We start from the raw sequence: 15322 nt of genomic DNA on the forward strand, positions 1-15322 counted from the left end.
AAGAAGTGTGTAGGTTTCTCCTCTAATGTTTCTGACCTGACTTGGGTGGTTTTGTAATAAATATGGACTGACAGTATCTGAAGTTTGAATCTCTAATGTGAAAGTTATGGTCATTAGTACGGATGGACCGATATCATTTTTCTGGCCGATACGATAACTGATATTCCCCTGAAACTTTGGCTGATAGCCGATATTTGTAGATAGCAATACTTAAGTGTGTACAGTACAACTTTGCACAACTTTTCTTTTCCTGGACAATCACATTGTACTGGACCTTTTTAACCTGAAACAAAGGATCTCATAGGAACAAGTATCAAACTTTTATACAAATGTATCTGTAAGCATTCAGTTATTATTGAATATTGGACATAACTGTAAACCATAAGCTCCCCAGTCTATTAGAAACAAGTATTACATTTAACGTTTAACAAGAAAGTGTTTCTGAAAACAGACTGAAGAATGTCTGTAGTTTTTTAATATCGGACCGATACCGGCACCAATATATCACCTATCCTTAGTCATTTACACTGAAACATCCATCTGATTTCTAATATCCGTTAATTGATGTTAGAAGATTTGGTCTTAAAAGGATTTAGAAACATTCAATTACATTTTAGGAAACAAAACATTTTCAGCGCTCTAGAAAAATGCCTGCTTGCATTTATCAAGTACATGAACACTGGATGTTGTTTATACCGCAGCTCAAATGTGGACATGCATGTGACAGTTTGTTCAAATGGAAGGAGAAGCAGACATGTTTTCTACAATCCACACATACATGGTCTTGTTTCCTCGTAGGAGACGCCTTTGTCTTTTCCAATCAAGAAGAAACTTGATTAAAGTATGCTTAAGCCAAACTTAGTCAGAGGAACGAATCAATTCAAGTCATATCCAGGAGAAGAAACAGAGTGAAAAGAAACTGCTTCCCTAAACAGTTTTTTACTATGAGGGCTTCATGGTGTAGTGGTTAGCACTTGTTCCAGAAGGTCCTGGTTCAAATCCCAGTTGGTCTTCTGTTTGCGGAGGTTGCATGTTCTCCCCGTGCATGAGTGGGGTTTCTGCAGCAGAATCCTGTTTCACAGGTTGATGGTTTTTCTGCCGTGCTCATTAGGTGTGAATGTGAGAGGTTGTGTGTCTCTGATGGACCCCACCTTCAGCCAACAGTAACTGGGAAAGGCTCCAGCAACGCCAGGATGTAGGAGCTTTGGGCAGACGCAGAAGAATAGAAGGTGAAACGAGTATGAAATATTACTCAAAGTACAAGTGTAGCATCTTTAAGTTTATCCTCATTTTCTTCACTGCATCTCCTAAAGGTCAGTTTTTATTTCTGATTCTGCTGAACATAGTAGGAGATGGTAAACCATCTGGGAACGGTGAGGCTGAAACTCTGCTGGGGGAGATGTTGTGAACAAACACAACAGCTGTTGTTTTGTTTTGGCTCCATCTGCTGTTTGTGTTTATTTAACAGGAAAAGCTGTTTTTTTAGGGATGTAGCCTTTGAACGGGACTCCAGTATTTGTTCCCTCTGGCTCACGTTTCTGCTCTGGATGTTTGCGCAGACAGCGGTGTGTTTGTCAGGTTGAAGCAGTGACCTGTGGGTTTTGTAGCTGCAGTAAGAAGTGAAGGTTTCTCTGCCAGAGCTTTGATAACAGCGTTTACGCTGGGGCTGACGGACAGGAGGCCAAAGGCCCAGACATGTCTGCAAACAGAATCATGGAGATAAGGGTTGGAAATATCACTGGATTCTGACCTGGTTGGCTGTTATACACAGAATAAATGCAATAAAATCTTTCTTAACATTTCAAATTGACCTTTGTTTATTCAGATCCAGTGTATTACTTTTTTAATGTCATTTCTTGTACTTGTGTGGGGGACACATGCTTTTCTCTTGGAGCACATATCCTGTGGCAGGTCTGATCCGTGTCTGATCCAGATCTGGTTTTCATTGCATGGTCCTCTGGTTCTGCAGGTGTGAAGGCTCACCTGACCTTGGACTAAAGAAACAAGAGAACTGTGGTCCTCTTGAGGGTCTCTGCTCACATGCAGATGAACTCTGGTGCGGTTCACTACAGTGTGAATGCAGGCAGACTTTCTACAGACCAAAGAGAGGAGGAGAACCAAAGGGAGGAAAGGCTGTAAGCTCTGAGTGTTTGGAGGAAAAAATAGCCATGATGGTGTGAATCTAAAGAAAGAAACCATGAAGACGTTTGGGAATGTCTGCTAGGAAAGGAGGAGTAGTGAGGAGCTGCTGGAGATTCTTCCAACGTTCATACGGTCATGAAAAACCTAGAAAAGTTCAGGAAATTGAAAATGCAATTTCTAGGTCCTTGAAAGGTTTAGGAAAAACAAAATCTTCTGTAAAGTTTTGGAAAAGTCATCAAATTTTAATATTTTAGGTTCAAAAACATAAAATAAAATAGTTTAACATGAGACTCCAATTTAAATTGTGTCAGAAGTTCAACCTCAGTCTATGGGTGATGGGAGTTTCTGTTGCTGTAAAGCAGATTGAGTTCAGTTCAGCGTGTGGAGCTTTCAGCTTTGCTCTGGTGAAATGTAGCTTCAACAACGAGTGTCTTTTTAAGGAGAAGTATCAACTGTGGCTCCTGAAAGACCCTGAAACACATTTTCCCCCAGAAACCTGCAAAATGCAAACTTTGCTCCAAGTCATCAGCAGCATGAGAGAAGCAGAAACAGGACGGCTGCTGAACGCTGCAGAAACCTCAGAGAAAACTGCTGATGAAAGCCTTACAATGGAAGCTCAATGCATTCAAGATTTACAAAATATGGGTGATCTTTTCAAATCTGTTCCGTGATTTTTGTTCTAATATTTTTATGAACTCCAAACAGACTGGATGGACTCTGACCTCATCTGTTCATGAAAACTAGAAGATGAGCTGCAATTAAAAGTAAAATGGCCACAAAGTGTCCGTGTCACAGACAGGAAGCGTTTAGTTTATGTGCTGGTATCCCCAGTCTGTTCTTACTGACTTTATCCACAAACATCACAGAAAATCAGTGAGGAAGTATTAAACATTACCAAGTATGAACTGTTTCTTTACGTATTTTGTTTGTGAGTCGATCCTGACGATAATAACGGCCACAAAGCAGCAAAGTCTGTGACCTGTTGGACATGCGTGTTGTGGGTGTGGTCAACTTTGTCCACTATGCCATCATTTCTTCTCATTTTTGCTACAATTTGTTTCAGAATTTGCTTGAATATTTTTTAGGACAACAAAACTCAAAGAACTTTAGGAAGATCTGATATTCCACATGTTCCACAGACTAAGAAAGAGCCGAGCTGCTTGGAGAAGCAGACGAACATGTTAAGAGGCATCTGGACACGTGTTCAGTTCCACATGTGGAGGAGTCCTGATGAACCTCAGCCTCTTGATCCTGACCTGCAGGCTGCTGCTGAAGCAGAACCAGCTTCACTGCTTCATTCAGGATCTAACTGCTTCAGAGGGTTTTATGTGTGGAGACAGAGCAAAGCCTCAGAGCTTTGCTGGTTCATATTCATCAGGACAACCCGCCTTAGCGCTTCTATTTGTGTGTGGTCTCTTTGCTCTGAAGCATCGTGGTGAATCACTCTGCTCCGTTACAACAACACACTTTGAGGGTTAAATTTACCCAAAAAAACAAACTCCAGCCTGTTTCTTTTGACTGATGGGATTTATTGCTTTGTGAATCATGCTGAAGCTCCTGAACTGGGTACATGCATGATTACATAATCCCACTCCAGCGCAGCAGGCCGTCGGTGTCTAAATGAAACGAGCAGGAACGAGTGGAGCTGCTGCTGCAGAGGGAAGCGCTCATGGATTCTCCTCCCTGCTGCTGCATCCAAACACCCGCACAGCCGGATCTCCCTGCTCCCCGTTTGATCAGGCCTTTTGGTGACCAGTCTGCTGGACACCAAATGCTTCACGGCATGAGGCCATGGCTCGGACTCTCCAAAGCTCTTTCACAGGTTCTGCTTCCAGCAGCAAAGTTTCTGCACCTTCAAGAATGTTTCTAAGCAGGGCCTAACGTTTCATTATAATTCAGTCAAGGGAAGTGAATGTGGCAGTTTATCAGTTTTAACAAGGACATTTGGATTTGTTTGTTCAACTTGGAGCTCCACTGATGCTGGAGGAGACTGGTCTCTCAGAGGAATGACAGACTTCTTCAGATTGTTTATAAGCTACCAGATTCCTGAAGGTCATGGCAGCTGGACTTTTCATCCAAGCAGCTTCTTCAGTTCTTCTTTATGTCCAAAGAAGGGCCAGTTCTGGTTCAGTACCAGGCTTGGTGCTAGTGCTGCGTTGGTTCCCCAGCAGATTACAAAATCCCCTTTTGTTTTCCACAGTCACATAGCCAAGTTGGCTCTGTAATAGGGCTGCACGATGTGAGGAAAACTCGCCCTTTGCCATATTAGTGATCAATATTGCGTAAAACAACCAAAAACATGATTTCCATTTGGTTGCAACAGTTTAATTTCAAACAGAGTTCACTTTTATTCTACTCTAAATGACTCTCGTCTACATAAAAGGCTCCATCTGATTGGTCAACAACATGAATGTGTCCTTCCAATTGGTCAAATTGTTGTTTGATTTTGAAGTCTACAAATTCTGACGTAGTCAGGCTCGAGCTCCAAATCAAATCAAAGCTTGGTTGGAAAAGGTTTGAGTAATAAACCAAAGGCTGAGGTGGACTTTCTCAGCACAGCAGAGACGGCCTCTGTTTAGAAGAAGGAGGGAAGAAGAGTGAGGAGTGGATGCTGGATAAAATCACAGAGGAAATGAGGAAGGCAGGATTTGACCAAAGCTGTTGGGAGAGGCTGGAAATGTTTACTTTGAGATGAGTTTTCAGATTTCTGCTGAATTTGAAAACTGGAAAAAGTGTGGGAGAGGAGTGTGGGAACAGAGCAAATCATTTTAATTTGAGTGTTTTCTGCATTGTTTTCATTCAAAAACAGGAATATTTAATGGTACAAGTTGTCTGAGTGACGGTGAGATGCTGGCATGAACGCATCATTTACCAGTTTCTAGGATTAGCTTTGTTGGAACTAAAGAGACCAGAGAAGAAACTAGCTTTAGTTTTTGTGATGAGACCTCGTCTAGTAGACTGTCAGCCCCCCACCCCCCCAAGCACAGAGCTCGGGTCTCCTCAGCCCAGGGGGCCCCACACCACCCAGGGCAAGGACCGCCCCTTGGGGGAGAGCTCTGGTCAGGCCTCGACGGGACCGAGGCAGCCAACCAGCCGGGGCGACCGCTGATTGTCTCAGCGGAGACCCCGACCCGTCAAACCTCCAAGGTCCCGTACCGATAGTGAAACAACAGTCTTAACATCTGAATGTGTAATTTGTAGCAAAGATGATTTGAAGAAGATCCGGGATGATGATACAGTGAAACTATCTCACTGTGTCACAGATGAGTTATAGTTGTGCTTAAAAATAAGATAGTGAGGTAGAACCTTTGGAGCTTTGGCTCCAACACTGAGCTGAAGGAGGTCTTGAGTAGAGCTGGTCTGAACTGTGGGGACTCACACACCCACCCACCCACACACACACACACCCACCCACCCACACCCCCCCCCCCCCCACACACACACACACCCACATACACACACACACACCCAAACACCCCCACACACACACACACACACACACACCCACACACACACACACACACACACACCTGAATGCAGAATGATGAACTCCTTATTCACTCCCGGTTGGTTATTACACATCTCCATCACCTCGCGTTGTTCCTTCAAAACGATGGCTGTCATTCCTGTCAGCGGAGCTGAACTGATGCAGTTGTGCTTCTGACCCACATCTGTCCTTCAGGTCTGGACGACAGCCTGCAGCAGTACCTCCCATCCTTCCAGCAGCAGCAGGTCGATGGAGAGAAGCTGCTCAGGATGTCCCACCAGGAGCTCCTGTGTCTGGGTGTGGACCGGGTCGGACACCAGGAGCTGGTCCTGGAGGCTGTGGATCTGCTTTGCTCTTTAGTGAGTACCTGTGTTGTGTCTGTTTTTAGCAGATTTCCTGTGACTCCAGCCCTGAGAAAACTAAAGCAACACAGAAGCAAAGGCCGTCCAAAAAGCAGCGGACCGGACAAAGAACATCATTTAAAAGAAGTCTATCAGAAAACCCGGTTCTTTCTGTTGAATTAAACCCAGAACTGCTTTGAATCTCATTGTGTTACATCAGGTGAGAAGCACATTGTTCTCCCACTGACACATGAATGAATGATAACTGATGCATTAGATTACTATCACAGTGCTCGCATATGTCTGAGTCACTCAGATCCATTCTGTCTCCTCTGTCCAGGGAATCAATTCTGGGAACAGTTTTGAGATGGATTAAATGAACTATTTTCTTTATTTATCCAAAAATTACCATAACTAATAGAAGTTTATGCTTAAAACCTTCATGATCAATTTTTGAAGTTAACATTATTAATATTTATATGACTTTTTGCAGTTTTTGTTGTGATAATTCTGATAAATATTTAGATTTCTGCACTTCAATCCTCTTGCCCTCTCTTATAATTAGGCAACATCATTTTATTGGTGGACCTATACCACCATACTAGACGTGTCACTTTCATTAAATGATTGCATTTTAATGCCCACGTGCAGCTCCCCGCTCCCGCAGTAAGTGGGTCAAATATGGAGAATGCTCAGGCTTGGGACAACTGACAGGACTTCAACTTTGTTAGCTTGGAGGGTTTTCCTTTAGATTATCAGTTGGAGCAGCTACTTTAGGAAGGCAGAGTTTAGTACTTAAGACATGGGATTTAGGCGAGTGATTGACACGCATCAAGAGTGAGTCATCCATGGATGTGGTAGAGAATTCCTTCATTTTCCAAACTAGAAACAGCAATAATGTGAGTTACCATATGTATTGTTTTCCGTTACCAAGTGACCCACAGAACGGTACCGGGCCGCGGCTCGGGGGTTGTAGACTCTGGACAAATGAGACAACTATTTATAAAAGACAGAGATTTATAATGCCTTCACACTAATGTAAACAAGCAGTTGAATATTTATAAGGAAAGTAAACCCTCACTTGTGTTGGTTTTGTTCATAAAATCCTTTATGGAAGCGATTCTGTAGCCCAATTAAAAATCAAAGTCAAACCAGAAATGCTTTTTCATTTTCTAAATGAAGCTGCATTTTTGACTCAAAATTAAAATGAAAAGCAATCCACCAAAATGCTTTTTCATTTTCTTCTTCAACACTGCTTATTCTGTCACCTAATTAAAATGATAATGAAAATGGTTTTTGACATTTCATTTTAAAAAAGGTCTCTGGTAATGAATTTTGCTAAATTCATTTAGAAATGTCTAATTTGACAATTAAAATGGATTAACAGAAATGCTTTTTCATTTTCAAAATGTAGCTGCATCTAATGACTCAAAATTAAAATGAAAAATCAATACTTTAAAATGCTTTTTCATTTTCTACTTATTCTTATAATTATTCTGTGTCGTAATTAAAATGAAAATGCAAAGAGGGGATTGCATTTTCATTTTAACATCCACCCTGCGAACATTGTCGCATTATTCAATTCAAATAAGCATTTCCAGCGGGGAGGCGGGGCGATGACGTCAGTGCTATCTCCGTGTGTCCTGCTGCTAACAGACACATGCTAGGAGCAGTGTAGCTTTGTGTTAGCGGCAGAGAAGAGGGCTTTGTGACGGTTGTGAACTTCTGATGATTGTACACAGCTTCTCAGGACTACGTAGCAGCATTTCCACCTTCCGCGAACCGAAGCTCCCGATCGCCATTCTGTAGGGTTTTTAAAGAAGCCAGTGCATTAAAAGAATAAATGACCACACTCAAACTTGAATTCAATTTCAATTATCATGCATGGGTGCGGGTTATAGACCAGGAAATGAAAGCCCTGCTGTATCTACTTAACACAGGGGTGTCAAACATACAGCATCCGGGCCGTATCCAGTCCGCCAGGTGGTTTAGTCTGACCCGCACATGAAGAGTAAAAATCAAAAGGATGTTTAAAAACAGAAACTACTTTTCTAGTCCATTCCTGTGGCAAGTTATGATTTTTTAAAGAAATAACCGAAATGCGCAATTACCCCACTAGAAGGACCAAAGGAAAAGCAAAACAGGTTGAAACAGCAAATATCTGCACATGCCAAAAGCGAAACCTAACAGCTCTGTGTCTGGGTAGGCAGTAGTTCAGTTCCCGGTGAGCCTCACAGCTGTTACGTTGCTATAACGACGTCACAATAATGACCACAATGTTGTCACAAAGAAAAAAAGGTTGAAGCGAAGTCCTGAGCTTTCCAGAAAAACGGACAGTTTTATTTGTTCACAGAGCTGAATACAAGACCTGCATGCTTGGTATGTCATCAACAGGTCACAGTGCTCAAAATATATAACTTTCAGCACCACTATATGACTCACCATAAAGAAAAGTTTCACCATTTGCAGTTCAGAAAAGAGAAGATTTACCAACTAGTATCTGGACTGAAGAACAACCGTCTGCATTCACTGCAGCCGTGACGTCAGTGATGGAGCAGTGACACCTAGCTACCTTAATGCAAACAAAGTTGGAGCAAACATCCAAAACATTTTCAGATGGTGAACTGATTGAAACTTGCTGAAGGCTGCAGAAGTCGTGTGCCCCAAAAAGCAGTCAACCTTTTCCAACATAAGTCTGTCAAGTACAACAACTGCAGGTACAACATCTCTGAGGAGACTTGAGCAGCCAAATGAAAGAATCCAGTCATTTATTGCATTTTTGGTCACTATTGATGAAAGCACGGACACCACAGGTGTTGCACAGCTGTGCACATTTATTAGAGGTGTTGAACAGACCGTCACAGCAGAGTTTCTTGAGTTGATGGACACAACAACAGCTGATGACGTAGTCAGCTCTCTAGTTACAGTGTCAGACTATGTTGAAGTGAACTGGTCACGTGATGTCAGTCTGGTCACTGATGGCGCCCATTAAAGGTCAGGATGTAGGCAGGTGTTGACACAAAATTCAGGCAGAAACCAGGAAAAGATTCTTGGACATTTCATTGTGTTTTGCACCCTTGAATGACAGTAAATGTGTTTCTGCACAGGATCTGAATCCTGATATTGATGGCTGGGTGAAGTTTAAGGAGAGAAAGGAGGTTAACTCCAAACTCTTATGTTCACAAATGTTTGCAAGTTTAATTTTGTGTAATTTTTTAATGGTTTGCACATTTACATTTTAGGCAGGTGTTTTATTTTTTTCTGTAGTCCCTCTTGAGTTTATTATTGGGATTGCTTCAGTGTCAGATGTAAAATATTCAGTCTGTATAAAATTGAATAGACCTTATTTTTTAAGTGAAATTAATTTAATTGGAACTTCCGGTAGGATGGCATAGAGGAGACACGCTAAGTCTGGAGCTCCCATACTCGGTTTAACAAAACCCCACAAATACAACTCGAACACAAAAAACAAATACAAGAGAAGATATGAGTGGAGGAGACACGCTGCGGAAAAGCCAAAGAACAAAAAAAGATAAGTCCGAACCGACTGAACCAGAAAACAGCGAGCACGAGACGGAGGAAGCGGCTAGCGAAGCTAACAAAGCTAGCATGGCCAGCGAAACCCAGCACGGCTGCAGCGACACGAAGCTAATGCTAGACGGGCTAGCAAAAATTAGCGGTCAGATCCTCGATCTAAACACGCAACTGCGAGGCGTAAAGGACGAATTAAAACAAGAAATATCTTCCCTCAGACAGGATATGGATCGACAATTCAAGGAACACCACAATATGCTGGAAAATCATGAAGCGGATTTGGCGGAGGCCCAGTCACGCATCGCCAGCCTAGAGGAATGCAACACGGAGGCTAATGGTGAGCTAACAACTCTAAAGAAACAGATCCAACGCATGCAAGACAGAATCACAGATTCTGAAGCGAGAGCTCGAAGAAACAACATAAGAATCTTCGGGTTACCAGAAGAGGTTGAAGGGGATTCAGTCGCAACATATCTGAATGAGTTGTTTAGGAAAGAGCTGCTTATGCCTGCAGACTTGGATCTGCAGATACAACGTGCGCACCGAACACCCCCCATGAAACCCAAAGCGGGCGAGCGCCCGAGGCATGTTGTGGTCAACTTTTTGAGTTTTGAAATGAAAGACACGACTCTGAAGAAAGCCTGGCAAAAGAAAATAAAAGTGAACGACCAGCTAATTCAATTTGACCATGATTATCCAGCAGAAATCGTTCAAAAAAGACGCTCATATTCAGACATTAAAAAACTTTTGAAGGAGCGGGGAATCCGTTTTCAGACCCCATACACCAGGCTGAGGATTCACTGGAAAGATGGCGTCCAAAGCTACAACAGTGCGATGGAAGCTGCAAAGGACTTAAAAAAGAGAGGGATTGATGTCAATCCACCAACCAGCGAAAACACAAGGGGACCGGACCGGACCCAAGCAGAGGAGGGATGGCAGCGAGTCGGAGGGACGGCGCGGCGCGGAGAGACTTCAGGAATACCAAAGGAAATAAACGCATGGAACCTGCAAATGGAGCCGATTTATTAAACCAAAATGCCGAGGCGGAACTCACAGACTGAAGACTGAGGAATGTTGGACAATTCTAGACTCACGTCTAGGGGCAGACCCCCATCTGGAATGAGGTCACCCTGCCCACCCACCAACAGGGACAAGAGAGGAGAGACAGAGACCATCTCCATGTGGAAGTCACAGTTCTTTTTTAGGTTCAGGTTGTGCAGTTTCTTTTATTTGTTTTTTAGTTTGTTATTAGGTTGGTCAATATCTAGGTGCATGGATATGATTGCCTTAATAAATGTGTAGTTTGAGTATTGCCTCGCTGAATGTGAATGGGCTAACCACGCCAAAAAAGAGGGGAATAATTCTACAAAAATTAAGAAAGGAAAATATACAACTAGCTCTATTACAAGAGACCCATTTGAATGACCAAGAACACGAGAAACTTAAAAAACTAGGATTCAGAAATACATATTACAGTTCATACAAACAAGGTCGTAAACGAGGAGTTGCTATTTTATTTTCTAACAAAACCAACTTTGAGACCGACAAAGTGATAAAGGGGAAGGACGGGCAGTACATCATAGTAAAAGGACGAATGGGAGACGCAGTTTTAACAATAGTCAATGTATATGCCCCACCTGAAAGTGATAAACAATTTTTTAAATCTCTGTTCAATGTAATTGCTGTGGAAGCTGAGGGGATATTAATCCGCGGAGGAGACTTCAATGTAGCCTTAAACTTCGGTTTAGACACAACTAGTGTACATAAACATAAAAAGACTGTCACCAAATTTGTCAAAATATCCATAGAAGAATTAGGACTGATTGATGTATGGAGGATTTTAAATCCCCATAAGAAAGATTACACACATTATTCTGCAAGTCACAAAGTACATTCACGAATAGATTATTTTTTCATTTCTAAATCTGATATTGGCAGAGTGGAAGAATGTAAAATTGAAGGTGCAGACGTGTCTGACCATAATATTCTACACATGAAAATAAATATTTCAAACAGGAAAAAACAAACAACATGGAGATTAAATGTGGGTATTTTGAATACTGAAGCAAATATAAAAGACATAAAAACTGATATAAAACAATATTTGGAGGAAAATGATAACGGAGCCGTAGACCCCACAGTGTTATTGGACACTATTAAAGCAGTAATGAGGGGAAAAGTAATAGCAAAAACAACATGGTTAAGGAAAAATAGAAATAAAATGTATGAAGAATACTCTAAAAAATTGAAAGAACTCGAACAACAGTTCATAAAAAGAAATACAACAGAAATATATCAACAAATACAAAACATTAAAAAACAAATCAATCACATCTTAGAGGAAGAAATAGAAAAAAGCCTGGGTGGCGGTTGTTCCCTGCCTGTTCCCGTGTGGCGTTGGGGGGATTCCGGCTGCCGCTGCTGCTGCGGCGGGGGTCTGGGTGTGGGGGTGGCTGGGCGCTCCTCCTCCTTCTTTTCACATTCCACCATCCATTTTAGAAGAACATAAACACTCACCTGAGCACAGGTGTTAGCTCACCTTTGCACTAATAGTTTGCATGATTGAATGAATGAAAGATTTCACACTAGTTGGTTTTAAGGCATAGGTATGCGTTCGTGAACACTATCTGTTTTGTGTGCATGTTGACATGTGGACATTTTTGCAGCTAGCAGGTGTGTTTATAACATTTGAGTGTGTGTGGACAGGCCCCGCCCTTTTTGTACTACATTTGAACCGTACCGTAACGATAAACAACCAGTAAACCTGTCTGCTCTATGCTGCTTCATGGTCTTATCCCCCTTCCCCTCCTATTATCACCCTCCTACCCCCCCCTCTCTCTAACGTCCCTCTCTCTTCTTCCCCTCTTTCCTTTTCCGTCCGGTCCAACACCAAAGATTTTCAAACATGATTGAAATTAATAAAGTTTGGCCTCAATTACAAAAGGGGTTTATTCAGACATACCTTTGGTTTGTCTGAAGATGAATAACCCCTCTTGTTAGAATAAAATATGTCCAACACAAGAGGCCCTCAGCTCTCATCTGTTTGCCTAGCTGTTGGACAGGACAAGTTAAAAAAAAAAAAAAATAAATAAAAAAAAAAAAAGCTGATTTATTTTAAACAAAGCTATCAGGAAGTAGGGCCTAAATCAACAAAATTATTAGCCAAAGAATTAAAAAACAACAGGCGCTTAATGCAATTTATGAAGTTATCGATCCAGACACTAATAAAGTAACAAATAGCCCAGAGGAAATCGAAAAAATATTCACTAACTACTACAAAAAACTATATTCCCAGCCTCTTTCAGCCTGTGACGAAGAGAAAAGAAATTTTTTGGAAAATATAGATCTACCATTTATTGGACTGAATCAAAATAAACTACTCACAGCGGAAATTACACAAGAGGAAATATTAAAAACCATAAATACTCTGAAAAACAATAAATCACCAGGCAGCGATGGCTTCCCAGCTGAATGGTATAAAACATTTAAAAACGAACTTACTCCAATTTTGCATAGATCTCTAAACTGGACCCTACAAAAGAATAAAATGCCTATTTCTTGGTCAGAGGCAATAATTTCAGTTATCTTAAAGCCGGGGGAAAACAAACAGTCATGTGCTAATTACAGACCTATATCAGTACTAAACATAGATTACAAAATCTATACATCTATAATTTGTAATAGGATAAATACATTTCTTCCTGACCTTATCGATGAGGACCAGACGGGATTCATAAAGGGTCGTCAGACACACGATAACATCAGGAGAACCTTGCATATAACTGAAAGAGCCCAAAGAGAACATAAAAGTACAGTTCTCATAAGCATCGACGCAGAAAAAGCTTTTGACTGCTTTAATTGGAAGTTTTTGTTCCTAGTGTTAGAAAAAATGGGATTTAATAACAAATCGGTTGAAATAATAAAAACAATTTATTCACAACCAACGGCTAGAATTAAAATAAACGGGAATTTAACTGGAACATTCAAATTGGAAAGATCCACAAGGCAGGGCTGTGGACTCTCCCCGAGTCTGTTTGCTCTTTTTATTGAGCCTCTGGCGCAGGCAATTCGAGAAAAACCTGAAATTAAAGGAGTTTCACTGAATGGAGCCGAACATAAAATAGGATTGTTTGCTGATGATTTAATAGCGTACCTCGAACAACCAGAAACATCAATTCCTCACTTTATGGAAATATTGGAAACATTTGAACATTTATCTGGATATAAAATAAATATTCTCAAAACTAAAATTTTAAAATTCAATTATGTTCCATCTGAATACATTAGATACAACTTTAAATTCAACTGGAATTTGAAAAGTATTAAATATTTAGGTGTGGAAATAACACAAGATTTTCAAAATATGAACAGTAAAAATTATTCAGTAGTACAAGAAAAGATACAAAAAGACATTGAAAAATGGTCAACACTGCCACTAGATTTCACCTCTAGAATTGAAATAGTGAAAATGAACATTTTGCCCCGGTTTCTATTTCTCTTTCAAGCTCTACCAACACAGGTCTCTAACACGCAATTTACAACATGGGACAAAATAATAACCAGATTCATATGGGACAATAAAAAATCTAGAATAAAATACGGCACTCTCCAGCTTCCAAAGAATAAAGGAGGTATGGCACTTCCAAAGCTGAGAGAATACTATATGGCTTCACAACTACGATACTTATATTGCTGGTGTAATCCCCAGTATAACGGAAAATGGAAAAATATAGAATATAAAACTTTACAAGAACCCATTCAAAACATTATGGGAGATAAAGATCTGTATGAAACAAAGAAAAAGCATCTAGATCCCATAACAAACCACACACTAACTGTATGGTTCAAACTACTGCAAAAATACAAAATCCTAAATAGTGCAAAAAAACTAAAATGGGTAGCATATGACAGGCAATTTAAACCAGCAGAATATGACCCTACTTTTAAATATTGGACTACAAAAGGAATAACAGCATGGTGCTTATTAGAAAAGAAGGATGGACAGCTGGAGAGTTTTGAGAATTTGGCTAAACAATTTCACCTTGTAAATCTGGATTTTTTTAGATACTTGCAAATAAGAAATTACCATAAGATTGAAATACAAAGTGGCTCTTCTGGGGATGAGGGTGGGATCATTCAGACAATAATAAAGGCATATACAGACAGCAATTCTAAAGTGATTAGTACGCTATATAAATCTCTAATGGAGTATGACAAAAACACAACTGTAAAAGTTAAATGTAACTGGGAAAAAGAATTTAACATACAGATAACTGAGCATGATTGGTTGGACATGTGGAGACACCACCATACCACCACTGGATCACGAACATGGAGAGAGTTTGCCTGGAAGAACCTTATAAGATTTTTTATAACACCGAAACTGAAGAACAAACAGTTAAAAACAAATCAGAGCTGTTGGCGTGGATGTGGAGAAGTGAATGTTGGCCATTCTCATGTATTTTGGAAATGTTCGAATGTAACAGGTTTTTGGAAGATGGTGTGTGATACAACAAGCAAAGTGCTGGGATATACAATTCCTCTGCAACCAGAACTGTTCTATTTGTATATGTTCTCAGGAAATTCTGTCCACCAAAGTGACAAATACTTATTTAAAGTTATGTCACTAGCCGCTAAAAAATCATTGACCAGGAACTGGGGCACTACGTCGATCCCATCAAAGGAACAATGGACTTCAACCATTAACAACATCTACTCAACGGAAAAAATAACATACAGGCTGAGACTGCAAGAGGCACAGTTGCACCGAAAATGGGAAAAATGGACACTTTACAACAAATAGACACAAGAAGCACCT

General features: G+C 40.7%; 1 protein-coding gene across 2 annotated transcripts in view; it reads left to right on the top strand.

The window, feature by feature from the left end:
• LOC101165528 (connector enhancer of kinase suppressor of ras 3) overlaps window positions 1-15322 on the top strand; it is a 30418-nt gene that overhangs the window by 2701 nt on the left and 12395 nt on the right. The window contains exon 2 of one of the 2 annotated variants that reach the window (XM_023952934.1): window positions 5825-5988. In XM_023952934.1, the coding sequence (XP_023808702.1) occupies window positions 5825-5988 (164 nt within the window). Of the gene's footprint in view, window positions 1-5824; window positions 5989-6052; window positions 6191-15322 lie in introns of those variants that run through there. The other variant, XM_023952935.1, reaches the window with a different exon arrangement.

Source organism: Oryzias latipes, chromosome 24, assembly GCF_002234675.1.
Source record: "Oryzias latipes chromosome 24, ASM223467v1".
Lineage (NCBI taxonomy): Eukaryota > Metazoa > Chordata > Actinopteri > Beloniformes > Adrianichthyidae > Oryzias > Oryzias latipes.